At 43.9% G+C, this 27,000-nt stretch overlaps 1 protein-coding gene across 4 annotated transcripts in view; it reads left to right on the forward strand.

The window, feature by feature from the left end:
- Positions 1–686: 686 nt before the first annotated feature.
- The window catches only part of SMAD2 (SMAD family member 2), a 34,058-nt gene continuing 7,744 nt past the window's right edge, over positions 687–27,000 (forward strand). Inside the window, exons 1-3 of one of the 4 annotated variants that reach the window (XM_068107936.2) lie at positions 687–1,179; positions 22,303–22,496; positions 26,693–26,815. In XM_068107936.2, the coding sequence (XP_067964037.1) occupies positions 956–1,179; positions 22,303–22,496; positions 26,693–26,815 (541 nt within the window). In that variant the 5' untranslated portion in view covers positions 687–955. Of the gene's footprint in view, positions 1,180–2,695; positions 2,770–21,350; positions 21,553–22,302; positions 22,497–26,692; positions 26,816–27,000 lie in introns of those variants that run through there. The other 3 variants (XM_068107938.2, XM_068107939.2, XM_078773432.1) reach the window with 3 other exon arrangements.

Below are 27,000 nucleotides of genomic sequence, written 5' to 3' on the forward strand. Positions count from 1 at the left end.
ATCGCCGGCATGTTGAAACAAATGACAAATTCCTGCCCGAACTAGTGTTGGGAGAGACCCCTGGGCAAGAAACTGCTTCGGCACAACCAACGGCCTGTTACAGTGTTACAGTCATAGTCCGGGACATCGGAGCGGATCATGTGGGGGGAATGACCCTAACAGTAACAACACAGACTGATAATTGGGGGGGGGGGGGGGGGGGCACATTTGAGGTTTTCAACCACAATCGGTTCAAAAAGCAAATCTTGGGGATAAAATGGAAGTCTGGTTTATAGTGAGTTGGGGTTGAGAGTGAAGATGGGTGAGGTGCACAATGAGTGCTTCACAGCACGGATAGTGAGTGGGGTCACCGAGAAGGTGGGGGTGAGTAAGACGGGTGCGGGAGGAGGGTTTTGACCCTGCGTGAACTGTATTCGCATCGAGCAAAGTGGTGCCAGGTTTGCGGACCGATACATACAGTAAACGGGCCGAGTACACGGCCATGCCAGGTGACCCCGAGGAGGGAAGGTGTGCGCGACATGTACACAAGCGGCGCTAACGGAGAACGGATCATTTCAGCCGTTTCTGAAGATTATATAGTCCATGCGCTGCGCCGGAACTACATTTCGCTGCGCACTGAGCCGTGCGCGGGACGGTGTGATGCGGCCCTCCTGTGTGTTTATATATAGCCGCCGGAGGGCGGGGCCGCGCGTGGCATGAAAACTTTTGGAAAGTTTGTAAAGTTAGTGTAACATCTGGAGCGGATCGAGGCAGGACGGAAGAGGCAGCTCGTTAGGGAAGTTTGTGTGCGCCCTGGAAGCCCGCTGGCGTTTCGAGTTGCTAACCGCGAGCTCTGGTCCACACTGATCGGCGATCCCGATCTCCATACTCGGAAGGTCCGTTAACCACGCGAGAGGGTGCTGGTGAAGGCGGAAAGGATTTCCCGGTACAGAGGTTGATTGGATTCCAAGTAGCCATGTCCTCAATACTCCCGTTCACGCCGCCCATAGTCAAGAGGCTTCTTGGTTGGAAGAGGGGGGACATGCAAAGCAATCAGGAGGAGAAATGGTGCGAGAAAGCCGTCAAGAGCCTCGTCAAACGACTCAAGAAGACCGGACAGCTGGAAGACCTCGAGCAGGCGGTCACCGGGCAAAGCGGTGCGAGCAAGTGTATCACCATTCCTAGGTTTGTTGTTGGGAAGTAAGTTAAGTAACTCACCTTTTTCTGCGGGGTACGTAATTGGTTCGGGGGTAACATTGATGTGGATATATGTGGCGTGTACCAGTGATGTGGGGGTTAGTAATTGGGGTTAACTCGGTCAGGAGGACTAATTATGTTGTGTGGTTCGAGGTAACTAGTTCGGGACGAGTGTGTCTCGAGGTAAGTACCGAAGTACTTCGGGAGAGTAAATGTGGCTGGAGGTAACTAGTTCGCGAGTGATTGTGGTTAGAGGTAACTCGTTTGGGAGAGTGATTGTGGCTAGAGGTAACTAGTTTGGGAGAGTGAGTGCGTCTCGAGGTAACTAGTTCGAGAGAGTGATTGTGGTTAGAGGTAACTCGTTTGGGAGAGTTAATGTGTCGAGTTATCTCGTTTGGGAGAGTGATTGTGGCTAGAAGTTTGGGAGTGTGTGTGGCTAGAGGTAACTAGTTTGGGAGAGTGGCTAGAGGTAACTAGTTTGAGAGGGTGATTGTGGTTAGAGGTAACTCGTTTGGGAGAGTGATTGTGGCTAGAGGTAACTAGTTTGGGAGAGTGATTGTGGCTAGAGGTAACCTAGTTTGGGAGTGTCTGGAGGTAACTAGTTTGGGAGAGTGTCTCGAGGTAACTAGTTTGGGAGAGTGTATGTGGCTAGAGGTAACTAGTTCGAGAGGGTGATTGTGGTTGGAGGTAACTCGTTTGGGAGAGTGATTGTGGCTAGAGGTAACTAGTTTGGGCGAGTGATTGTGGCTAGAGGTAACTAGTTTGGGAGAGTGATTGTGGCTAGAAGTTTGGGAGAGTGTGGCTAGAGGTAACTAGTTTGGGAGAGTGTCTCGAGGTAACTAGTTTGGGAGAGTGATTGTGGCTAGAGGTAACTAGTTTGGGAGAGTGATTGTAGCTAGAAGTTTGGGAGAGTGTGTGGCTAGAGGTAACTAGTTTGGGAGTGACAGTGATTTGCTTGTGTTGGATAGGTATTGTGATTTGGAAATGTCGACTGTGGTACTTGAGTCATGACATTGGGTATGGTAGTGATGCTTGCACTATTTATGTTTTTAATAAATCTAATATTGAATTGTTTTTAAGCAGCCAAATGAGGGCTTTGTGATAATGGTGGTAAAAATCTGGGTAGTGGGCAGGGTGGTTGGAGGGTTTGCTGGTGGATGTGTGGACAAGACCGAGATGTGCATTTGATACATGGGTGCTCTATTACCACTGCATACTGGTTTACACCATGCTCCATCGATTGATGACTTGAATAGGATAACCTCACGCCTGCCATCATGACTTGATCCTACTTCTCAATTACCTCTGAAAGTTCACGGTTAACATGGACACGTCCACGGCTGGCTCAGCACTTTCGTATTTGGTTGCTGTCCGCTACAAGTCATGTCTCTCTTTTGAACAATCCCCGCAGTGTTCTGTGACTGCAGCAACTCCCTTACCCTTCCACCAACTGCAGTCTTAATGCAAACAATGTGTTAGCGTGAAGCACCATCGTGAGCTCGTTACTATCCGATCGTAGTCTCAAATTTGGATCATGCTTTGTGCCTGGGAAGATGGGAGAATAGCTTTAGTTGGTGGTGGCAGGGATGGATTGTAAGTGCGAGAAGGGGAGGGATGTGTGCGAGGGCTTTCTTAACAGTGTCAGCCACTTCATGGGGCATTTGAATATTTTTTTTCTTCTTTCAAGGCATTGTTTGTAACTGGTTCCATATACATGAACCATCTGCCATTGTAAGTGTGTCTGTATATGAATTAGTCAAGTTGACTGTGCTTTTAAAGCATTGCCTCTCAGTGCCTGAAATGAAAGTAGATGATGCTCGAACATAAGTTGCACCAATCTATTTTGATTTGGCCGCTTGGTCTACGTACATTGTAGTCCTCAAGTCCGAGCCTCCGTATGTGTATTTTCCGATGTGAACTGCTTGGTATCTATTTACTTGTGCGACCTATGATTTTGGTTCGAGCAGAACAGCCATCATATATGAAGGTCTTGGCCAATCTGTGGAGGATCTGAGTGTTGTCTAGGCCAGGCAGGTTGTGCGGAGGGAGAGAGAGAGAGAGAGAGAACAGCTGTGCCTACGTGGGTGGTCCTGGATGCTGTGAGAGCCATGTGTGGGAGATCTCTCCATGGAGTCTTTCTATTCGTGGGTTGGAATTGAACTTGGACCACATACTCTGAAAGTCGTCTTTTCTAAATCGTACATTTTAAATGTATACTACGAGTATATTCTGTATTGAAAGATTCAAACGAGCAAGTTCTGACTTTTGCCTCACGTTTTTGTTGAAATTTTTTTTCTCGACTACCATTTGATGTTTGGTCACCCACAGGTCTGGTCATGTAAATATTCTCCCAAAGATTCTGGTGCTTTGGTGCTGAGTAAAGTTTGTCCAAGTGCTGTTGGATCTTAAAAAGCAGGCGACGCGCTGAGGAAAGGCAGACATTTTGAGCAGCGATAAAATGCGAGAAAATCAAACTACAGGCCGAGTGGCCTATTGATGTCTGTGCTTTTGGTCGGTGATGATGTAGTTTGCTTATTTATTGGGCAAAAGGGGAGCAAGGCAGGATGAGTTGGGGAGGAGGGCTGATATGCATGTGAAGCTTAGCCTCAACTTGTGGATGATAGTTTTGATCATTTTAAATGTTAATTGCTGTGGTGATTTCTATTAAATGTGCAAGGTGGTGGATATAAAAGTAATACTTCAGTTGCTAGGCAACACTAACAATAAGCTATTGTTCTCAAAGACCTCTTTTGCAATTATTCTGGTCTCTATATATTTATCTCAATCTCTCCTACAACAGTGGTGGTTAAGGGAATCCCTAAGCAGCCTAACTGCTGGAGTTCACATTCAATTTATGAATTTATCATTGCCATGTTACCTCTTTATTGCCTAACATACGTCTCAATGAATTACTTTTGTTTTGTTACCAGATGCTGTGGTTTGATGGTTAGAGCATCCGCTCCGAGTCTGGGAGGTTGGCGGTTCAAACCCCAGCTTAGTTGTACCGAAGACTTTAAAAACAATGCGTGCAGCTTCCTTTTTTTGACGTTGACAATTTAAAAGGTTGTGAGCACCGACAATCTCCATAGGTTGGCATCAATGGGGAAGAGGAAATTCCCGAGGTGTGTGTGTGGTGTTTGTGTACCACTATGAGCTTTGCGTCATTTAAAAAAAAAAAAAAAAAAAAAAATGTATATATTGTTATGTTACGGATTCGTCACTTCCGTTGTTGTGGTTTTCATCCACTTGAAACATTTTTGGTTCCATGTACTATTATTGTTTTCAAAAGGTTTATTGTGTATGAACTGTTTTCAAAAGGTGAAAAAGTTAGTGTTAAAAGAAACCGGAAACCGGATCGGGAACCGGACGACGACAACGACGAAGAGGAAAAAGAAGGCGGAGCGAGTGAGTCGAAGCATAGTTGCTTTGTGGTCTGGAGCGAACGTTGGCGAGCAACAGTCACGAGTGAACTTTGGGTTTCCCAGGAAAGGGATTGCTGCGACAGAGTGGTTATCGCTGTGACAGATCAACCTGCGTGTCAAGTTTTGCGGTGGATTCCGAGGAGAATCATCGTCGGGCCGTTACGCTTCGAGAACGGGCCGTCGGCCATTTTGACTCGCGCGCTTTGTGCATCGCGCAAGGTCTTTGCTTCGCTTCAGCCATTTTCACCGCATTCAGACGTTTATCTGGTGTGTGTGTAACTTGGATTTTGAAGGTAAATCTGCGGGTCGCCGATTTGGAGCCGTGAAACGTCCATACCCGAGGGTGTGATTTCTCAGTCGCCCGGAGGGCGCCTTTGGATTTCCCCGTCGCCTTGAGGGCACCTTTACGCAGCTTTGGCCGCGTGGCTGTGGCTGTCATCCGAACGGGATTCTGGTCTCGATTAGACATCTTTCTGACGATCGCTGGAGTGGATCGACTTTGGCTTGATGCCGGAATACGACTTTGGCATGATGCGGGAATAGAGACATTGGGAATCTTCTTCTTTTCGCTCACTTGGAGCACAGTGAGTGTACAACTGATTACTATTGTTTTTGTACTGTTATTCTTGTGTGATCTTAATACAATATTTGTTTGTTGGTAACAATTGGTGTGGTTTCACCATTGATTTTTGACACAGAATAACACTTTTTCTGCCGTGACTCCTCTCGGGGCTCGGAGGTACATCGTGACCAGGGGGTTTGGGGAGGAGCACGTAAAAAAAAAATATATATTTATATATTTTTATATATATTGCCTTTCCTTTTCAACATAACTGCCTGTAATCTTATGGAATTATGTGTAATGAAGAGGAACCAAATGTCTGTCTGTCTCCCTCTTCAATGTTTGCGTTGTCACGAGTTGCTCTGCTTTGTCGTTTTTTCTATCTTTTTCATGTCTGTTTCATCCCCCTAACCCCATTTTGTCCAGCTGCACGTTACTCCTAATCTGTGCCCTCATTCTTTTCCTTTCCCTGGATTAAATATTAAACCTTTTGCCTTTCCTCCCTCCGCCTTCTCATTTTTACCTTTGCCACCGAAGGGAGATGGAGGTTATGTTTTCACCCCTGTCTGTCTGTGTCTGTGAACAGAATAGCTAAAAGTTGTGGACTGATTCAGACGAAATTTGGTGTATGTGGGTTATGTGACGAGGACAAAATGATTAGGTTTTGGTGAAGATTTGGAACTGAATCTGGATCCGAGAATGTTTTTAAGTGATTTGTCACCATTGAGTGAAAGGGCTAAAACAGATATATAGCTCAATATCTCAGTTGTGGATGGATTTGGATGCAACCTGTTGGACAGATTGGGTGTGTGACAAGGACATATCAATTCAATTTTGGGTAAGATCCGAATCTGGATACGAAAATAGTTGTTTTAATTTTCAGTGATTCCTCACCATTGTGTGATAGGGCTAAAAACGAAATATAGCATATTTCAAAAAAGTTGTGGATTACTTGTGACAACTTGGTGGATGAGTTGGGTAAGTGACAAGAACAAGCTGATTCGATTGTGGTTCAGGCCCAGATCCAGAACTGGCCTATCATTGCCTGGGATACAAAACGTAAACTGTTCAGCCTGGCGGGTGTGCATGTGCGTGCGCGCATTTACTTTTTTTTTTTCTCTCTCTCCCTCCATTCCCCTTTCTTTGCTTCTTTTTCCTCGAAGACAGAGAGCCCGTAGCTTTGTTGTGGACATATTTCAGTTGGTGGACCAGTCTTTGGGTGATGATATTTTTTATTTTTTAGATATCTTTTTTAACTTTCACTGTGGCTGTTGCCTTTTTGCCTTGCCTTTTGGCACGTTAAAAAAAAAAAAATAACTGTTTTCACTCGTGGTTAATCCTTGTCCAGATAATTGAAGGGTTACTATTTTATATATCTATATTATAATAGCCGTAGATGATTCTGTCTGTCTGTCTGTCTGTCTATCTGTTGGGTGTCTGTCCGGGGTGTGGCTTACTCGGTTTGCAGAGTAGCTCCACCCATAGCTCCACCCATTCTGGGAGTGGCTATAAACAAATATCCACCATTTTATTAACTCGCATAGCTTTGAGTCCTGTTTTGTAGGCCCGTGGTGTCTTGCTCTCCCCCAGTTTTATTTCAAATCAAATTCGATAAATCATTTCATTTTTCACAGTCGCTAACATAGTTTTAGACTCGGTTGAAAAAAAACGGGAAGAAAATCCGATGAAAGTTGCCGTTTATAGAACGAAATGAATTCTCAAACGCCTGTAACTTCAAGGCCATTGAGTCTCTCTCACGCCTTTATCTCCAATCTAAGTTCTAACTCACCATATGATTTCATTTTTATCGATGGTTTTACTTTTAGACTCGGTGTCAGCAATAATTGAGAACAATCCACACACGCGGGAAAATGCAGAGATATATTTTTTAAAATCGCGTCATGGTGTATCATACACCGCCCAACATGACACCGCCGGCAATGTGTCGATATATATTAAAAATTCGCTTTTGCTTTTCCGTTAAGATATATTACTATTTCGTTTGATGATAGTCGTCACAAAAACGTCAACAATGATGCCGACATATATTTCTTCGTTTTTATTTCATTCAACATATTAGCCGGAAGTAAAATATGTTTCAGGAAATTACCGAGAGATATTTCTTCGTTTTTTAAAATTAGTTATGTGCGAATACACTTTAAATAGGTTTATTTGAAATCTTTAATTTTCCACAATATAATTTACTTGCCATTTATCATTTGATGATTACGAGACAAATTCCTCTTGAGGATCGTGACAATTCATGCGTTGCATGGAAACTTCCATTTCCAAAATGAATGAGACGATCGATGAAGAACGACTCGGTGTCACCAACGCGGGAAAATGCAGAGATATATTTTTTAAAATACACCATATCACCGCACAACACCGCCCAACAGCCAACAAGTATCATACACCGCCCAACAGCCAACGAGTATCATACACCGCCCAACATGACACAGACAGCAACATGTCGACATTATCGCTTTTTCTTTAAACCGAGTGAACCGAGCCGAACCGAATACACCGCGTGAATTCACCGAGCGAATTTCAGCCAATTCCACCTATTTCTTCGTTTTTATTTTATTCGTTACCAGCAGAAGTACCCAGCGTTGCCGGGCGGGGGAGGGGGGAAGGGCACGTACACTTTAAACATGTATATACATGTGGGACATGTGTACGTGTGTGTACGTGTGTGTGTGTGTGTGTGTGTGTGTGCGTGAATATGTGTGTGTGTGTATATATGTGTGTGTATGTGTATGTAGGCTAACCCCCGCTCTAGCAGGGAAAATGGCCTTAAAATGCATGTTGTTGTTGTATGTGTATATACATGTCTGTGTGTGTGTGTTTGTGTGTATATGTGTCTGTACGTGTGTGTGTGTGTGTCTGTTTTTGTGTGTGTGTGTGTGTGTGTGTGTGTGTGTGTGTGTGTGTGTGTGTGTGTGTGTGTGTGTGTGTGTGTGTGTGTGTGTGGAGATGTATATATGTGTATATATGTGTATATGTGGATACATATGTGTATACATATTTGCATATGTGCATATGTGTATATGTGTCTGTACGTGTGTGTGTGTGTGTGTGTGTGTGTGTGTGTGTGTGTGTGTGTGTGTGTGTGTGTGTGTGCATGCATGTGTGTCGATGTACGTGTGTGTGTATGTGTATATGTGTGTGGGTGTATATGTGTGTGTGTGTGTATATGTAAACATGGGCCGGTGTGTGTGTAAAGTGTGAGGAGGTATTGGAGAGGAAAATGCAGAGATATATTTTTTTAAATCGCGCCATGATGATAAACGAAAATACACCGCCTAAAATAACAGTCGACATATATTTAAAATTCGCCATACACATCCATGCGGGAATCCCACGGGCATGGATGTGTGTGACATTTCGACATATTGAGTTACATGCTGCGCCTGCACATTCAGTTATATAAGATGGTTACTGGCAATTGATCACATCCACAAATGATGTAATCCACACAATTTATGTACTTTACATAACGTTAATAGGAATACATGCCCGTGTAGATGGGAATGACATATAATTCACCGAAAACGTTGAAGCAACCGCATAATATTACGGTGATGTTTAACTCTGAGAATAGTTCTAAATTTAAAAAACTTTCTTCTGATATTTGTGATTTATTTCAAACAAACTGTATTTCCCAGCTACACGGGCATGTATTCCTATTAACGTTATGTAAAGTACATAAATTGTGTGGATTACATCATTTGTGGATGTGATCAATTACCAGTAACCATCTTATATAACTGAATGTGCAGGTGCAGCATCTAACTCAATATGTCGAAATGTCACACACGTCCATGCCCGTGGGATTCCCACGGGTGACCCCGCTAGTATATATATATTGATGGGTGACCTCCTATTCCTGTTACGTGGCCTTTGAGGCATTAACATGTAAACATGGCATTTGCATTCTGCCAAATGAAGTCAATGTCGAGGATATGATCATTATTGCTACAAGTAACAGGCAACATTATCGGTATTGGTAAAGCTTGTGCAGCCTGGGCAAATGAGTAAACCTCTGGTTATTTTTGTATCTGAGGTTAAAACTGGCCACAAAATCGTAGCAAATGGGTTATCAACAGATTGCAGACATTTTGTGCTCATCTCCCCTCTCAATATGCTGCCCGTTAAGGTAATCATCTCCAATCTCCTTCCCTTTTCAAAAAAAAAAGACATCTCTGAACTGTTGCAGCTCCACTTAAATCCTGAAAGAAAATCTTATGGTACTGTGGTTTCTTATGGTACGTATGGTACTGGAAAGAAAATCTTATGATGAAGCTTTTATCCATCCAAAGGTGGGTGGGATGTTTCATAAATTCCTTGATGCAATTATCATTTTGAATTCCCACTCGTACGAGGTGTTTTGTATCGACCCTTTCTCGTCGGCAGATGCATCTGTATTGGTTATACGTCAGAATGGATTTAAATATTGGTTTATTTCAGGAGTGTTCGCAACATTGTGTTTTGTTGTATTAATGATATGGTATTGATTTGTGATTTGAGTTATGCTCAAATTTATGGAATGAAAATATAGAGAGATTGAGTTTAAAGGAAATGATGAGGGTTTCCATCCGTGACATTTTGCAGTTTGGCCGTTTGCAGTTTCGCCATTGACTTGGATGTACAGGGTGTGTTATAACTTATAAGTTCCAGGGCATGGTCTTAGCTGCTTATACAAGATTTGTTTATACCATTTATCAGGGTGATCTATAACCCGCAGCAGTGATGGGACTTGACTCACCCTGTAGAAACATTCAGACTGGGTACATGTTTTGTGGCCTCTCCCACCTGTATGTAGCACGGGTACCTCGCGTGTCTTCTATATAAAAGCGAATGAGACGTTTGTTTGTGATGCTGTTCTCCGAACGTTAATCGTGACAACACTTTACAGGATGATTGTTTTTACCATGATAACCTTACGAAAAGGGTTTTTATTCAAACACAATTTTTCTCACAGTTCATAACTTAGAAACACACAAGCCACCAGCTGTCACGTGGAAGGTGAAGGAGTCCGGAGGAAGGGGATGGAATGTGAGGAGGCAGGGGTTGAGGTGGGATGGGGGAGGGGAAGGTTGGGATGAGGGAGAGGGATGGAGGGCTCAGTTTTGTTGTTGTGAAAAAACATAAATTGAAGGAAACCCATATGTACTTGAACAATGTATAACACAAAAATTGCCTTATTGGCACTTTCCAAAACCTTTCGTTTAGCAGTACTTAGAATATTACTGCATTTTGCATCATCTTGACCAATCAGATTTGAAGTATGCAGATCCCACCCATGTCCTTTTTCTCAAGACTTGCTAGGTTTGACCAAATCTATGTTCATTCTTATTTAAGCGTCCTACAAGCATAGGGGAAGGCGTATTGCTGTTGTACTGTTGTAGGGTTGACTACAATTAGTGGCCCCAATTTTTAAGGGTACCAGAGATTTTCTTTGACCCCTAAGATACTAAAACACTATTTAAAAAAAACAATTCTTCCTGCATTCCCAACACTTCCATTTTTTTGACCTTGACCTATTTTTAAGGTCATGACCTAATTGTAGACATTTTAACATTTTTCACCATAACTTGACAGTTTGTTCGATCTGAATGGAATTACTCCCTCTAGATAGCTTGGAGCTAGGTGTGGTTACACTTAAATGGCCTTTCGTCTGTCGATTGCTCTGCACATGCTATGTACGCTCCCTTCTCCACCATGGATCAATGTTTTTTCTCACCTGTTGCAACAGGCTGGGAGACTGGGTTATGACCATGCTCTATTTTTGATGGATCTTTCTCAACTTGATACGTCGAGCTCCTTTCTGGGTTTTATCAGAGTGTATTAAACACCTGGCAAACTTTGATGATAACAAGAGCTGCACATTTATACATGGAGCACATGTTCCGTGTCGTCTGTTTTACAACTCGTATCTTAATTGCATGTCTGCTGATGTTTTATTCAGCATTTTGTTGATTAAAAACATCAAATTAGTTGCAGATCTTCTAAGTCTTGGTGGCAGTTGGCTTGTAGCTGATGTCCTAGCAAGTCTGGTTGGCATTCAATCATCGAGACTTGTGCCGCATGTATTATGTAGTATGCTTTGCACCTGCTTGGGAACAAGGCCATAAAGTAATGGAGTAGGTACATACCTTATGTATTATACTTCTGAACTTTTAGGCAAGTTTTCTTGTAAATTGTTCTCCTTGTACCTCTTGGTGGAGGCTCGAATGCACAGCCAAGTTTTCCCCAAACAGAAAAATCGTAATATGATACGAGCTCCCGTCCAAGAAACTTCGATGCAGGAGGCTGCCATTGGGCCCATCAAAGCCTGTGCTATTATTACCAACTTGTGGTTGTTTGTCCGTGCTCCAACCTTTCAAATGCTTCGCATCAAGCAATGAAGCAGCACGTACCACTTTAAATGTCTTTGGTATGACACGGACGGGATTTGAACCACCGACCTCCCAGACGCAGAACGGACGCCATTACACCACCAACGTTTCTTTATTTGGGTTGTGTTAAATTCCTTTTCTAACAACAAATAGTACAGAGTGAGGTTCCATGGAGAAACCTCTTGCCTTGTTCTCCCCCTTATTTTCTTCATTGAAAGGTTTTTTTGTTTTGTTTTGTTTTAACTCCCCCTTTGCTGTCATGACATGGTGACCACCAATGGAGGATAGTAAATTGGATTCTCCCTTATCATTTGTTGCACCAGTTTTCAAATCTCTTCGCAGATATGTCCATTTTGTAAGAAGCTTGAAAATCTATTTCACATTTATGTTGAATGCCAACAGTTGGCTCCTTTGTTTCGTTTTCTCCATAACGGTTTTACTTTCGACACCTGTGTTTATATATGGCTCAGAATTTGGATAGAGGAGTACAGGTTATCAACAATTTAGCAGGATCTCCACTGTGGCATGAAATTATAGCTGGACCACTTCTTGAACACTTTCTGATGGAAATACAGAAGACCTTAGATCCTGACCCTTCCTTTGGAGGAAGGTGCACAGAGAGTAGATGGTGTGTGTAGGACAATGGCTTTTGGCTTTCAATTTGGCAGCTTCTTTATGGTCCGTCGGACTTAGCCTGGAGGCCCACTGCTTTCCTCATTCGACAAGCTGGAATACAAACGATTGATCTGGATTGTTTTTGATGAATGTGAAATTTATCGATTTGTTCTTGTTTCTACCTTTTTGTAATAATGTAAACCATCGGTGTCCTGCAGCCACAACCATTGGCTGTTTTTGTTCTGTCTGTTTTACTCATTGTTTTATTACCTCTGCCAGTGAATGTGGATGGAGGTTGTTTTCACCCCTTTCTGTCTGTCGGTCCCTGTGCAGGTTATCTCAAGTTATGGAGGGGTTTGGATGAAACTTGGTGGGCAAATTCGGTGTGTGGCATGGACTATTAGATTTTGGTGAAGATTCAGATACTAAAATTTTGTGATTCTTCACCATTAATGGGGCCAAAAACAATATATATATATATATATATATATATATATATATATATATATATATAAATATAAAATTGCGGATCCGGGGGTCGGCGCTCCCCTTACCAAGGGGGGGGGGGGGGGGGGGGTTAATCCCCTTGTCTTTTGCACTGGCCGGTCCTCCCAGTCCTGGAAATTACACGCTCCTTTGCGGGGTGAGATTGGCCAGGGTGATTGGTCAATGGGTTCCAAATACCTTTGCCAATCCCTCCGCAAAGCAGGGATATAATTCCCTGCTCGGACCTGGACAAGATGGTTTGCCGAGGAGGTAGTAGTCCGAAATCCGAGCCGTTAACAAAAAGACTAATCCTGATTCTGAGCGGTTTTGATCGTGCCACCGGTACTCAATTGAGGAAATCACGAAAGCGATCGGATGAGAGGAAACCAGAGTAGGAAGAACAAATATGATTTATTAATTACACTAAAAGAGGAAACGAAAGGAAAAGCATGTACAAGTAGAGGAAGTAAAAGGACACAGGGCAAGCTTAAACAGTCTTACTTATCACGCCCAGGACAGAACAAAGACTTACATGGGAGTTGGTAATGGTAGGAGGAGAAGGGTCCAAGCAGATGGCAGGCGTCGAGGTCTGGCTCCAAGCTTGCGCTCCGGTCCACGCTTTGGGTTTGAGGCGAAACCCGGCAAACAGCTCCACGTGTCGTTGGACGCGACCGGACAATTATATAGCGGGGGAAAGCTGGTATGCTGCATACGTAATTCAACTCTGCCGGTCAATCTCCGTGGCTTTCTCTCTGCCGCTCGCCTCCGTGGCTCTCTGGCTCATCTGCCGTGACATCTCCTTGGCTCTCTTGTTCGTCTGCGGCTCCTCCCTCTAAGTAGTCCGTGGCGGCGCTTTTATTACATGCCTCGTGTATCAAGCCGTGTCCGCTTTGCTCCGCCTACCGGTGAACACGCCTTGGCCTGGATTGGTCGCGAGGGCTCACCAGCTCCGCCCCTTAATGGTGCGTTGACCGGGCCACGCCTTATTCCTGGAGCTCTGAGGACTCCTCCCCCTTCTTCTCCGAGATGAAGCACATGGGCAATGGCGTCTTGTGGGGAGATAGAAAACCACTCGCACCGCTTTTGAAGGGGACTTTGGGGCCTACTCTTATTTCATTAATGCAACATAGATTCAACTATTGGGAACAGATCCTTACCTGAAACACATTCCAATGAAATAACTGAAGAGGTTCCTATGGTGTCCTACGTGTTGCTTGTGGCCCAGCTAGGGTGCGATCTTTGACCTTTGGGAAGATGGGGATATTTACAGGGAATTATTTACAAGGCTTATTATTTTACAAGTGAAGGTTCTAAAAACTGTAACGATATATATATATATATATATTGTTATGAATTTGGTAGAGCAACATCTAGAGCTAGGTAGATCTGAATAGGTAGGTATTCGGCTGTCGTGACAGGGACTCTACATGTAATAAGTTCTTGATGTTTAGGCGTTTGTCGGGGGAAGATGTATGATTGTGGATCTACCTGGAGGTTCGAGTGTTAAATAGTGAGGGATTAAAGGTAACGCCCCTGTGAGTTTCACCTAGTAGTCAAACCTTTGTCCATTATGGCACTGCAAACCACATAAACATTAGTTAGGTCCTTAGCGCAACATTAAATAATTCCTTTCCCTGACAATGACTTCGGAACAAATGGACAGGAAACCAGGCCAAAAACACCGCCACAATTGGCCGCCACCGTTTACACCTCCAAGGCCTACAAACCTCGCCTGGCACGTGTTATAAGACAAGGACCGCGGGGGTCGCGGACGGGAGAGTGGAGTGGTTGTGCAGAGGGCGTGACCTGGGTGAGCCGGCGAGTTGGGAGGCTTTTGATTGGCTGAGGAGTGCGCCAATGTGACGTCATCGGGCAGAGATATTAGCGACGGTCGGACGCCAGTTCGTGGGCAGTTCGTTGGCAGTTGGCTGCTAGCAATCCCGGTGTAAGTTGAGAGCAGAGCAGTTCGGAGGCGCGCTGAACCGAGTGCAGGCGAGACCAGTCCCGGAGCGAGTTGGAAGGACGAGGCGTGCAGTTGCACCTGCGCGCTCTCTCCTCCTTTTCGCCATTCCTCTTGGTTCGGGAGTTTGTGCCCGCGTTGGAGGTCGTCGACGCATGGTGCTTTTTGGTGCGTGGTGCTCGGCCTTGTGGGACTTGGAGCGAGGGACCTCGTGGTGTGCGATCGGGCCGAAAGGAGCGGTGTTGGACGGCCGCCACAAAGACGACGAAAGACAGACAAGATAAGCCCGCATCCGCGTACATTTTGAACGATGTGACGTATTCTTTTCGTAATTCATCTCCCTCGTTTTGTGTTTGCTGTCAGTCGTGTGGGGACGTCCCGATCTAGGATATTAGATTTACCGGCGCTGCTTTGTCACTGTCTTTGCTTTTATTTAATAAATCCTTGTATTATTTTTGTATATATCTGAACGCAGTTTCCTGGGTGTTTGATTTTAATAGGTAAGGTTGCGGAGCCTTCGCTGTGTCCCGCCATTCCGCGCGTTTGTGCTTGATTGGAATCCGCTATTGAGTTTTCGCCTCGGGAGTGTAAAGTCTCGCAATCGGCCATCCATAACTGTGGTGTTAATCACGGTTGCGTAACAATATATACACAAATACATCATATCGGTCATTATGCGATTCCATATGATCAGTGATGAACTGCCATTAAGGTGTCCCATCCAGCTATCACTGCACCTTAATGGGAGCGATAAGCACCGCCTGCCACTCGGTACATTACCTCTGGTATCCACTCATTATATGGAGTCGCCTATATTATAACCGAAAGGTTTTCAGATTCACAAGTGTATGGAAGACTCACTGCATTGCCCTGGTGAAGCCCCAACAAGGGTGAAACCAGGTCGGTTGAAACCAAAACTGAAACCACTTGTGACAGTATCTGGACTAAGATCTAAATTATGACGCACTGATAGATGGCTTCTCCGGAGCCTGGCAGGCAAGGCGTACTTATGTGGCGGTGAAGTCACGGCGTGCGCTAATTAGGTTGGAGAACTGAAATTATAGATTCTGATATATATATATATATATATATATATATATATATATATATATATATATATATATATATATATATAGCAACGCAGTGCCTTTGAAAAGGGGACACGTAAGACGGCCGGGAGAAAGCCAGGTAGCAAGCCATGGTGTATGTCCTGGGGTTGTACTTCAGCAGGGAAAGGATGTGAGGAGGAGAGTGAAATGGCCAGGTATGGGAGAAAGGGAGGTATAAAGGTGGGTGTTTGAGTGTTCCACCATGTTTGTTTGGTGCTGTGGATTCTGGATGTGGAGGCGATTTTGTTATTGTAGTCGGCATTCGCACTGGCTGTGGGTGGGGGTATGTACGCATCTAGGTGTAGTTGCTGCATGTGGTTGTGTATGTGCCCCTGCTGGCCAACCTTAGCTGACCGTATCGAGGTTGAAGGGCCGAAACGGGATGACGCTGAGGACCTCGACTGAGGACCCGGTCAGTGCAGCACACTTGTGACCAGGTGTGTTTTGAACGTGTGTGTGTGTGTGTGTGTGTGTGTGTGTGTGTGTGTGTGTGTGTGTGTGTGTGTGTGTGTGTGTGTGTGTGTGTGTGTGTGTGTGTGTGTGTGTGTGTGTGTGTGTGTGTGTGTGTGTGTGTGTGTGTATATATATATATATATATCATGATATCGCAAAACACTGGACAGATTGTGACAAAACTTGGGGGAGGAGTTGGTTAGGTGACAAGAACAAGCTGAATCGGCCGGATCTGACTCCCAAAATCTCAGTGCGATCCAAACATAAACTGTTCAGCCTGGTGGAGGGATGCACTCTTCCGAGTGCTGTTCTATCTAGATACCCTTTGATAATAACAGTGAAGTCTTTCAATCTTTCTTTATCTCTCATTCCTTCTCTTTCTCTTTCTCCTCTCTCTCTCTGTCTCTCTCTGTCTCTCTCTCTCTCTCCTTCCTGCTCTCTCTCCTTCCCCCCTCTCTCTCTCTCTCTCTCTCTCTCCTTCCCCCCCTCTCTCGCTTTCATTCCCCCTCTATCTCCTCCCCCTCTCCCTCTCCCCCTCTCCCCCTCTCTCCCTCTCTCTCTGTCCTTCCCTCTCTCTCTGTCCTTCCCTTCCCTCTCTCTCTGTCCTTCCCTCTGTCTCTGTCATTCCCCCTCACTCTCTCTCTCTCTGTCCTTCCTTCTCTCTCCCTCTCCCTCTCCTTCTGTCCTTCCCTCTCTCTCTGTCCTTCCCCCTCTCTCTCTCTGTCCTTCCCCCTCTCTCTGTCCTTCCCTCTCTCTCTGTCCTTCCCTCTCTCTCTCTCTCTGTCCTTCCCTCTCTCTCTCTCTGTCCTTCCCTCTCTCTCTCTGTCCGTCTCTGTCTCTCTCTCTCTGTCCGTCTCTGTCTCTCTCTCTCTCTCTCTCTCTCTCTCTGTCCATCTCTCTCTCTGTCCGTCTCTGTCTCTGTCCGTCTCTGTCTCTGTCCGTCTCTGTCTCTCTCTCTATCTCTCTCTCTCTCTCTGTCCGTCTCTGTCTCTCTCTGTCTCTCTCTCTCTCTCTCTCTCTCTCTCTCTCTCTCTGTCCGTCTCTGTCTCTCTCTCTCTGTCCATCTCTGTCTCTCTCTCTCTGTCCGTCTCTCTCTCTCTCTCTCTCTCTCTCTCTCTGTCTCTGTCTCTGTCTCTCTCTGTCCTTCCCTCTCTCTCTCTCTCTCTCTGTCCTTCCCTCTCTCTCTCTGTCCTTCCCTCTCTCTCTCTGTCCTTCCCTCTCTCTCTCTCTCTCTCTCTCTCTAAAGTCAGTCTCTCTCTCTCTCTCTGTCTGTCCTTCTCTCTGTCTGTCCTTCTCTCTCTCTGTCCTTCTCTCTCTCTGTCCTTCTCTCTCTCTGTCCTTCTCTCTCTCTGTCCTTCTCTCTTTCTCTCTTTCTCTCTTTCTCTCTCTCTTTCTCTCTCTCTCTCCTTCCCTCTCTCTCGCTGTCCTTCCCTCTCTCTCATTCCTTTTCTCTTTCATTTTTTTTGTCTCCCACTATAAGTTTATTTATTTTGTATGTAGGCAATAGGAACTGTCAAAATGTGAAGTTAGATGTATATTGAAATATTGTATTTGAATGGTATCGTCAACAAACATGAGTCGAGGTTTGGGTTTTCTTCCTCATTTATTGTTCACAGAAACCGTTGGTTTTGATTGTGCATGAAAGTTAAAACCCATAAATGTGAGCCAGTGTTCCATGGCAGTTGATCAGGAATAGTAACGGTAGATGTATATGGTGCGCAGTTATAATTTAACTTGTTCATGTCTGCCGGGAAACGGGAATACACTTGTACAGTTCATGTTTGCAGACAAAAAAAAAAAATTCTGACAATCATCCACATGTCATTCTTGTGGTTTATTTGTCTTGTGCTTTACTTTTTTTGCTTTTTTCAAAAATGGTTTGAAAATATTGATCTCATTGCTTGCCTTTTGCTTTATATCACCGTTTAGTTATACATTAGTGTTTTGGTGAGTATATACAGACATTCCATGAGGAATCGTTAGACGTGGCAACTTCCTGTGCCATCTGTTGAGTTTCTCAGATCTTTGGTTACTCAAGGTTGTCTCATCAAGGCTGAGTTGGGTTCTGGGACATTTGCCTGTCGTGTGATGCACCCCCTCCTTTTTCATATTGAGTAGAGGCTAAGGATGCAAGAGCAAGGTAGACCAGATGGGATTTTAATGTGTCTAACTAATTTGCTATGCAGCATATAGGTGGTGTATGTGGCGTTGTGATGTGCTCATGGCATGCAGGCAAGGTTGGGGTGGAAAGAGGGGAGGGGTACCCTGTGCATGTCGGTTTGTTCCTTCCTTACCCCCACCCCTCCCCCTATATCCCTTTTGCCATTTTAATCACTTCACCCTTAAGAAAAAAAATAAAAATAAACACCCTTCTGATGTTGGTATATACAGTACCTACCTCCCTGCTCTTCTCCCACCCGTCCCCAGGGAACTTGCATAAATAAACTGATGGTTTGATTGATGTGGTGTTAAAGCACAGACATGATGGACCAAATGGCCTCCTTTTCCTTGTGTGTATCATTATGACATGAATGGGTTTGAGATTGTAGTTTGCAAAACAAATATTTGCTTTAGGTTCTCCAAAGGACGTTTTAAGAAAATGACTCGAGTCTGGTTAGCTTTTCTGCCATTTGTTTGTTTACGCAAGTCTTTTAGTGAGCCTGCGGAGATTGGCTGCCGATTGAGGAGTGACATTCCGGTGAGTTGTGCTTTTTCATAAAGGCAACTCATTTCCTTCCATCCGATTCATCGGAGAGTACTTTCTGCACATGTGCATCGAGAGCTGGAACGTGACTTGAGGGTTAATGCATCCGACTGGTCTCGGCAAGTGATGCCCGTCTCGCCATGCCAGCTTCGTAAGAGCTTGGCCAAGATGCCGCATGGGCCATTTATTCTTATCAAGTCATTATTGATGTCAACAAATCCTGTGATTGGTCAGATAATTAAGTAATTTTTTTTAGCTTATTCACATGAAATACTGGCATTTTCCTGAACTGCCCTTTCCAGGCCTATTTTTGTTTTTATTGGAATGGGGTAAATTTTGTAACTTGGAGAGCCACAGGACCTTGGAAAGCTTCAGTATAATTTATCAAGCGTGCACTTGTTACCCCAGAACTGTTACTTTTGGATACAGTGGTATTGGTGGTCCATCGGTCAATGGGTTCATATTGTCTTCGGCCGTATTGAGCGTGTCGTCTGTCACCAGATATAACTAACATTCCAGAGATTGTGGGATCCAAACTACCTGAAGGCAGAAATATTAAAGATTCAAACGCCAAGCTTCAGGAGAACTACCGCACAACAATTGAATTGTCAGTTAAAAAACCCAGTCGGCTCATTAACGACCTTCAGGGTTAGATAATCTGCCTGCTTCCGACGGGTCTCACTGGACGACATGATAACTATTATTCCCTCGTACGACGAGGTTATTCTGAATTCTCCTTTCTTGTGTTCGGAGGAAACGGAAGTTGTGTGCAGAGGAGTGATGGAAATTGTGGAGGTGTTGTGCATTTTTACGTAATGTTTTTCACCTATGGTGTTGGGTTTGGTGGGGAAAAAATAATGCATTAACTATGGTTAAAAAAAAAGTGTAGCTCGTAACAGTTTGGTATTATTAAAAATGAGCCCTCAAATGGAAAATGTATTAAATAAAAATGATACCATTGTACCACTTATTGCCACGCACAATGTCGGTAATGCTTCCAGTCGGTAAGAAAATGTTAGTATTTTGAAGTACTCGGTTCACACATCTTCAAAACACTTCAAATACCATGGGCATGGTAAATGCCGAGTTACCTCCGCCACCAAATTTGTTTGTTACTTGCGAAAATCTAAGATTTTTCATGTATATTGGTTGGTCTTGTGCGTTATTCTGTCGTTATTCTACAGGTCACAATTTTCAACCAACTTCACGAAACTTCACCAAATGGTAGAGTTGGTCACAAGCAAGCAGCCTATTGTTTTTGGGGTCAGTAGGTCAACATATGCCAAAGGTCACCAACTTTGTCAAATTTCTAAAATCCTCAATTTTCATCCGACTGACTTGAAATTTTAAGAGTATTTGCATGTCTCACACCATGCATGACCTGTGGACACCTGTGGTCATTTTGTAGTCAAATTCAACCACGAAGTATTTTTGAGGTCAACATAGGCCACATTTCTAAAATCCTCAATTTTCATCTGATTGACCTAAACTTTTAAGAGGATTTGCATATCAAGTCACTGAATTCAACCACCAAATACTTTTGAGCTTAACATAGGCCAAAAGGTCAACATAGGCCACATTTCTAAAATCCTCAATTTTCATCGGATTGACCTAAACTTTTAAGAGGATTTGCATATCAGGTCACTGAATTCAACCACCAAATACTTTTGAGGTCAACATAGGCCAAAAGGTCAACATAGGCCACATTTCTAAAATCCTCAATTTTCATCTCATTGACTGCAACTTTTAATAGGATTTGCATAGCAGGTCACTGAATTCAACCACCAAATACTTTTGAGGTCAACATAGGCCAAAAGGTCAACATAGGCCACATTTCTAAAATCCTCAATTTTCATCTGATTGACCTAAACTTTTAAGAGGATTTGCATATCAGGTCACTAAATTCAACAACCAATTATTTTTGAGGTCATCATAGGCCAACAACTTATTTTAGGGATTTTGCAAGTATCGTGCTATGCATGACATTTCTTATTTGTCTGTCTGTCTGTGAACAAGATATCTCAAAGTTGTGGACGGATTCGGACGAAATTTAGCAGAGGTAATACATGTGACACGGACGAAATGATTAGATTTTGGTGAAGATCTGGCTAGTATATTTTTAAAGTGATTCTTCAACATTTGGAGATGGGGCAAAAACCAACATATAGCAGGATATCTCAAAAAGTTGTGGATGGATAGGGACGAAACTTTGTGGACAGGTTGTGTGACGAGGAAGAATCGATTCTGGTGAAGATCTGACTATTTTATTGTTTGTTTCTCCATTCATTTGCATTGATATCAATATCATGAGTAGGCCATTGCGTGCTGGTACTTTGGTCCGATTAATTATATATTCATGCCTGCACTACTGCCGGGTATGGTGACTACAGACCACCCAGTGTGTTATTTGTGCAGTCACTGCTTCAGCGATGCAGATGCTGTTGAATCGGCATGGCCGCAAGCGGAAACAAACTGTCAGTCATGCGATGGCTTGCTCTTCACAAGCTACTGCAGTATGTTTGAAGTCCACCGGCCTGGTGATTCCGGACGTGCTCCTTTCTGAAGGATGGTGCGCTCCATGATGGACACTCTCCACCCTCAGATCACCCCGGACCGACGGTTCATCGTCGGATCTTGTCTCAATGGGAATCGTACCTGGACGAGGTCACTCGCAGGCCATTGCACACTACCTTTTACCTTCCGTGTTTGTAACATGGTCTACACCAATTTAACATCCTCCGCAGTTCGTTTTGTTCCGGAAAATGGGACTTGTTAAAAGGCCATTAGACCTGTGTCACAAAACCTGCAATTTATCTTGACCCGATTCCTTAAACAACAGATTTGATGTATGCACACTGCACCCACCATGCGTTATCAGTTGTTTGCAGATTTCTCTACCGATTTATGAAGTTGTCAGTTGAAGCCCTCAGATGGATATCTTGGTCGTGCATGCTACCTGCCTGAATAGGGTGGTTTCTGTGGTCTTTTAATTTTTTTATTTTAACTGCAGCTGAGTTTGGACGGTTTTATTTATTTTCTTTGTGGGTTGTGAAATTCTTCATGTCACATCTTAAGCCTTTTAAACTCTACTTTTACAAACTAGGTTGCTTAACGGGCATTTTTATGTCGTGCGTTAGTTAATTTGGTCTAGGTGTGTCGCTTCGGGTGCAATTTTGGTTTTGTGGTCGTCGTCACTCGGAACGTTATGTCCATTATTACCAATTAGATCTTTCAGCTGGTGGGATGTTTTATTTTATTTCATTATCAACGCTTCCCAACAATTATCTTCTACTTTGGTATACCTCACAACCTGACAAAGCAATTTGATGATTCGTGGTCACAAAATGTGTGACACTAGTGCCCACATCCCAGCATCCTTTGCTTTGGATTTGATACTGACCTCCATTTTTGCAGGTCACTGGATGGACGTCTTCAAGTGTCTCACCGAAAAGGTCTTCCACATGTCATATACTGTCGGCTGTGGCGCTGGCCCGACCTGCACAGCCACCATGAACTGCGTGCCATCGAAGCTTGCCAATATGCCTTCCATCTCAAGAAAATGGAAGTTTGTGTGAATCCTTATCACTACCAGCGTGTCGAGACGCCAGGTCAGTACATCGGAAACAATAATTGTCTTGAGGGTTCGGATAAGATGGGTGTGGGACTTTAATGGAATACTAATACGAGCATCATCAGACAAGTTAAACAATGAGCTGAAAGCTGATAAGAGTAGGTCAAACACTATGTGAAGTCAGGTGTGGCTGCCATTTCGAGTGTTTGCCCTTCATCGGAGTAAAAAGGGCATTGGTTCTCTTTGCTTACTAATCGGTGATGCAATTAGGCAGACTAGCCCCCCCCCCCCCCCCCTCTCCCATGGATAGCAAACCATGGAGTTTCCGTGCTCTATCCTTTAAATGTTAAGGTTCAAGTGAAGAAGCAGTGTGGACCATGACTCAGCCGGAGTCAGAATTGAATCACCGACCTCCTGTACTCAGATTGGATGGTCGAACCAGCTGCACCCAATCTGGTGGTAACCGGTGGCGGTAATGTTGGGCGAACACTCGGAACGTGAGCAGCACCACGCTTCCAATGGTAGTTAATGTGCTCTTATCAGCTCTGGGTGTAAATCCATTGAAAAAAAACTATCTTATTGCCATGTTATCTTGGGTACATTTATCGGACCTGAATTTGTCTTCTGCAGTACGGCAGCATAGCAAAGCATGCCCATGTGGCTGATGTTGTATTTTAAACGTGATATCAGGATGGAGGACAAGGACGGTGGTGAACATCATTATATTTGAATATTAATTACAAGGGCATTAGAAGACGACGACTGAGGAATCAACGCTTTATGGTGTTTGATCCTTGGATCCCTGAAACGAACCAAGTGCTCAGCTGGGGAGAGCTAGGGCCTATGTGAAGTTTTGATTTGGTTTTTGCCCGAGTCGTATTACATGGTGAAGCTTAACCTATTTTCACAACAATAACCTTCCACTGCCGCAATTTGTTAAATTTTGGTCATTACCTTATAAATAAATGTCAGTGTGAAAAGTTTACTTTTAGAAATTGACAACCTTCCACTCTGACTTCAGTGAACTTTACCGATTGGGCCTGAATAAATGGAGCTTTCAGCGATTTGTTACTAATTTTGTTTAATGCGTACAACATTTTCTTGTCATTACTTGCTCTTACATTATTTTAGATTTTGTGTATGTATATATATATTGTTACAGACGCGGTTTTGGATGTTAGTTTACCGAGCGGTTTGGTATGACCGCGTCTGCACAGTTTACCCGATTCCACTCGAACGTTGGCCAAATCGCGCTACGCTAGATCAATGAAGGAAAGGACACAACGGCTGGGTTAAATGACACGACACCAGGGGTACAGTTCTCAAGACCTCCGGAGGAGGTTATAATATGGATTTGCAGAACGTTTAGATTACACTGACAAGAGGTACAGCATAGGAAGGTGGGCACTTAAACACGGTCTTATATTAGCCCTGACAGACCACAGATAAATGGGACAAGACTGACTCACACAGGGATTGATGGCAAGGAAGGGCAGAATCGATGGCTCAAGGTGCACCTTGGCTCAGGGGCAGAATCGACCCGGTCCGGTCCAGAGATGCGGGAGGTCTCTCTCAGCGCTAGAAGGTGACGTTCTTTCTCCAAGCTGGGGGCGCATCTCACGTCACCTCCGGTAAGTGGCTGCGTATATCCAGCGGGGAGTGACACGCCCTCGGCTCGTTAGCTCCGCCCCAGATGGAATCGGCCCGCCGCTTCTTATTGGGTGCGGGGGGTTACCGGGCTCCGCCCTTGACGAGGAGCTGACCGTCAGCCCCTGTGTGGTAACCCCGCCGGAGCACATGGGCAATGGCGGCTAACCAAGCCGGAGTGAGGACGCACACTCCCCGCGCCGACGCCGCCCCCCCCCCCCCCGCTGTTGTTGTAGTTGTTGTTGTTGTTCCATGAGATGATGGGAGGATGCGGAGATGAGGTTGTGGGGAGGTATTGGGAGGTCCTAAACTCACTACTGGTGCCATACAATCACATTCTGGTGCAACGAAGAGTCAGAATTAATGGAAACGAGTCCTTAACTGACATAGACTAAGAATAACTAGCAAGATGTCCTATAGTTGTCTACGTGAGATGCGGTGAACCTGGGCACGACATTTAATGGGGGAAAAAGGGGAAGGTCGGTTCTACAGAGTGTTGTTTACAGACAATGGGACTAGGGAATGGGGGATTGGGGATAGTTGGGGAGTATTGGGGAAATAGGGGAATATTTACAAGCGGATATGGATGGAGGCCAAATCCCATATCCGCAACAATATATATATATATATATATATATATATATATATATATATATATATAAAATAGGAAATGGCAGAAAAAAATTAATAGTGGTGTACTTTAATATGATATTACAATTTATGGCTATGTTATATTGCCTTCCATGCATTCGTAATTTTTAGTTTTTAATCCATTCTGTTTATTGGGAAGTAATTCGCCTGCCTGACAGGTTGATTTTTCCCCACTTTTATGATGTCTATATGGTGTATTCTATTAGCCCGTCCACGCGCAAAGTGGGAGACAGCGTTTTGCAATCGCTTGTCTGTCTGTCTCTCGGTCTAGGCCATAACCTTTTTACCACTTGAACTTTTTTCGTCAAATTTTCAACACATTTATTATGAGAACATGGAAAAAACTAATTGATATATATTTTCAAAATGTCAAAGGGAAAGTTACAAGAATTACAAATAACCTTTATTAGCTCGTCCGCAGTGCAAGATGGCCGGGTTTTGTAATCACTTCTGTTTCTTTGTTTTATCCATTGCCTTTTGAGATGCTTTATAGTTTACAATTTTAACTTTTGTCAACAAATTTTCAATAAACCTTTATGATGAGAATATGAAGTTCTAACACTGATTAGTAAATTATTCCTCAAAAAATAATTTAGGTGTTGTTTGTCATGCTTAGTTCAAGTACATAGTGGACGTGGACAGGCTTCACATTCTGAAAAACTCTTGTTATGACTTGTAGTACCAGCTTTGACCACGTGGTGGCTGGCTATGTCTCGAGAATTGGGGTCTTCTCCCCTCCTCCAACCTCACCTTAAATATTTGGTTCTATGTTTTTTTTCAATCTGCTAAAACTTTCTTGTGCACCTGGTGAGTACAACCATGCGTTTTCAACTCCTTCTGTCCAGTGCTTCAGGAGTGCATGCAAATCAAACAAACACACTTAAAATATAGTATGATTATACAAACTAGCATAAGCATTCACGTACAGAAGGCCCGGGCAGGAGTGTCCGTCTCGGTCCACCTTCGTTGGGCAATTGTAAGTGGTGCTATTGCCACAGTGATACTTTCTGCTGGAACACATTGTGCACTTGCAAAAAAAAATTGTAACATATTGGGACATACACTGTCGAGTTTCCAGCGATATACTGCTGGTGTTGTAATTTGTTCATGGTGCTGGCGATAGCTTGCTTACTCTTCTCAAAGGAAACCATGGGATATTTAACAGCCATCGATGAATGCTGACAGATGAGACGCAAGTTTAACGTCAAATCGAAGGACGGCACACACATTGTTGAATCACCTTGCCTGTGAACAGTTCATAGCTGGGATCCCCATTGGGGATTCAAACATGGACTGGACAGCTTACAGGTGAGTGTGCGTACCTCTTGGCCATCCTGTTGGCCCTTAATTATGGTGAAGATATCAAAAGCTGCTGCAGAGTATATATTGATTTACCGGAGTTTATAAGTACACGAGTTCTTGCATAATCTGCACCTTCCTATAAGACCATCGACAGCACATTGAACGCTCAAACGAATGACTGCGAGGCATCACATCAATGAGTAACAGTCTTGTAATCTATTTGTTTAAATCTCCAGAAATGATAATGAAATGAATGCATACAAAATGATAGAAGGCATAAAATAACGGGCTAGCCGTGATCTGGGGACAATTTACAAAACTTTGCATACGATGGTTATGACATAATGGTTTTTGGACGTACTGCGTAATTACAAGAAAAACGAATATGGTTGTCTTTTGTTTATTTATTTATTTTGTTTTTTGGTTCTGTTGAAGGAGTGAGTTGTCACAAAAGGTATTGGTTGTCATTGATATTCAAACCAAATTGCAAACTCCATGTGGTGTAAACCACAGGTAATCCAGTATCCAATCGAAACGATTCTGTGGAGAAAGCGAAGTGCGTCCGATTGAAGACTTGTCCGGGCATGACGATGGACCTTGTACCCTTACCGTTGTCCATCGTGTTTACCGCAGTGCTCCCACCCGTGCTTGTCCCTCGACATATGGACATTCCTGAACTGCCTCCACTGGATGACTACATGTCTGTGCCAGAGAACACAAACTTCCCCACAGGCATACCGAGTGCATACATACCAGGTATTTTTCTGTTGTGCTCATCTACACCACTCGGGACATTTTTTTTCTGGACTGTTCCTCGTGCAATTGTTAAATCCTACGATGACAGCTCGGTTGTGTAGCAATAATAGCGGTGTGCATTCACTGGTTGCCTTGGTGCGCCGCGTACTCTTACCATTCTAATGTAGCGCCCTAACTGCGCCGAT

Source organism: Myxine glutinosa, chromosome 2, assembly GCF_964187855.1.
Source record: "Myxine glutinosa chromosome 2, kmMyxGlut1.1, whole genome shotgun sequence".
NCBI classification, from domain to species: domain Eukaryota; kingdom Metazoa; phylum Chordata; class Myxini; order Myxiniformes; family Myxinidae; genus Myxine; species Myxine glutinosa.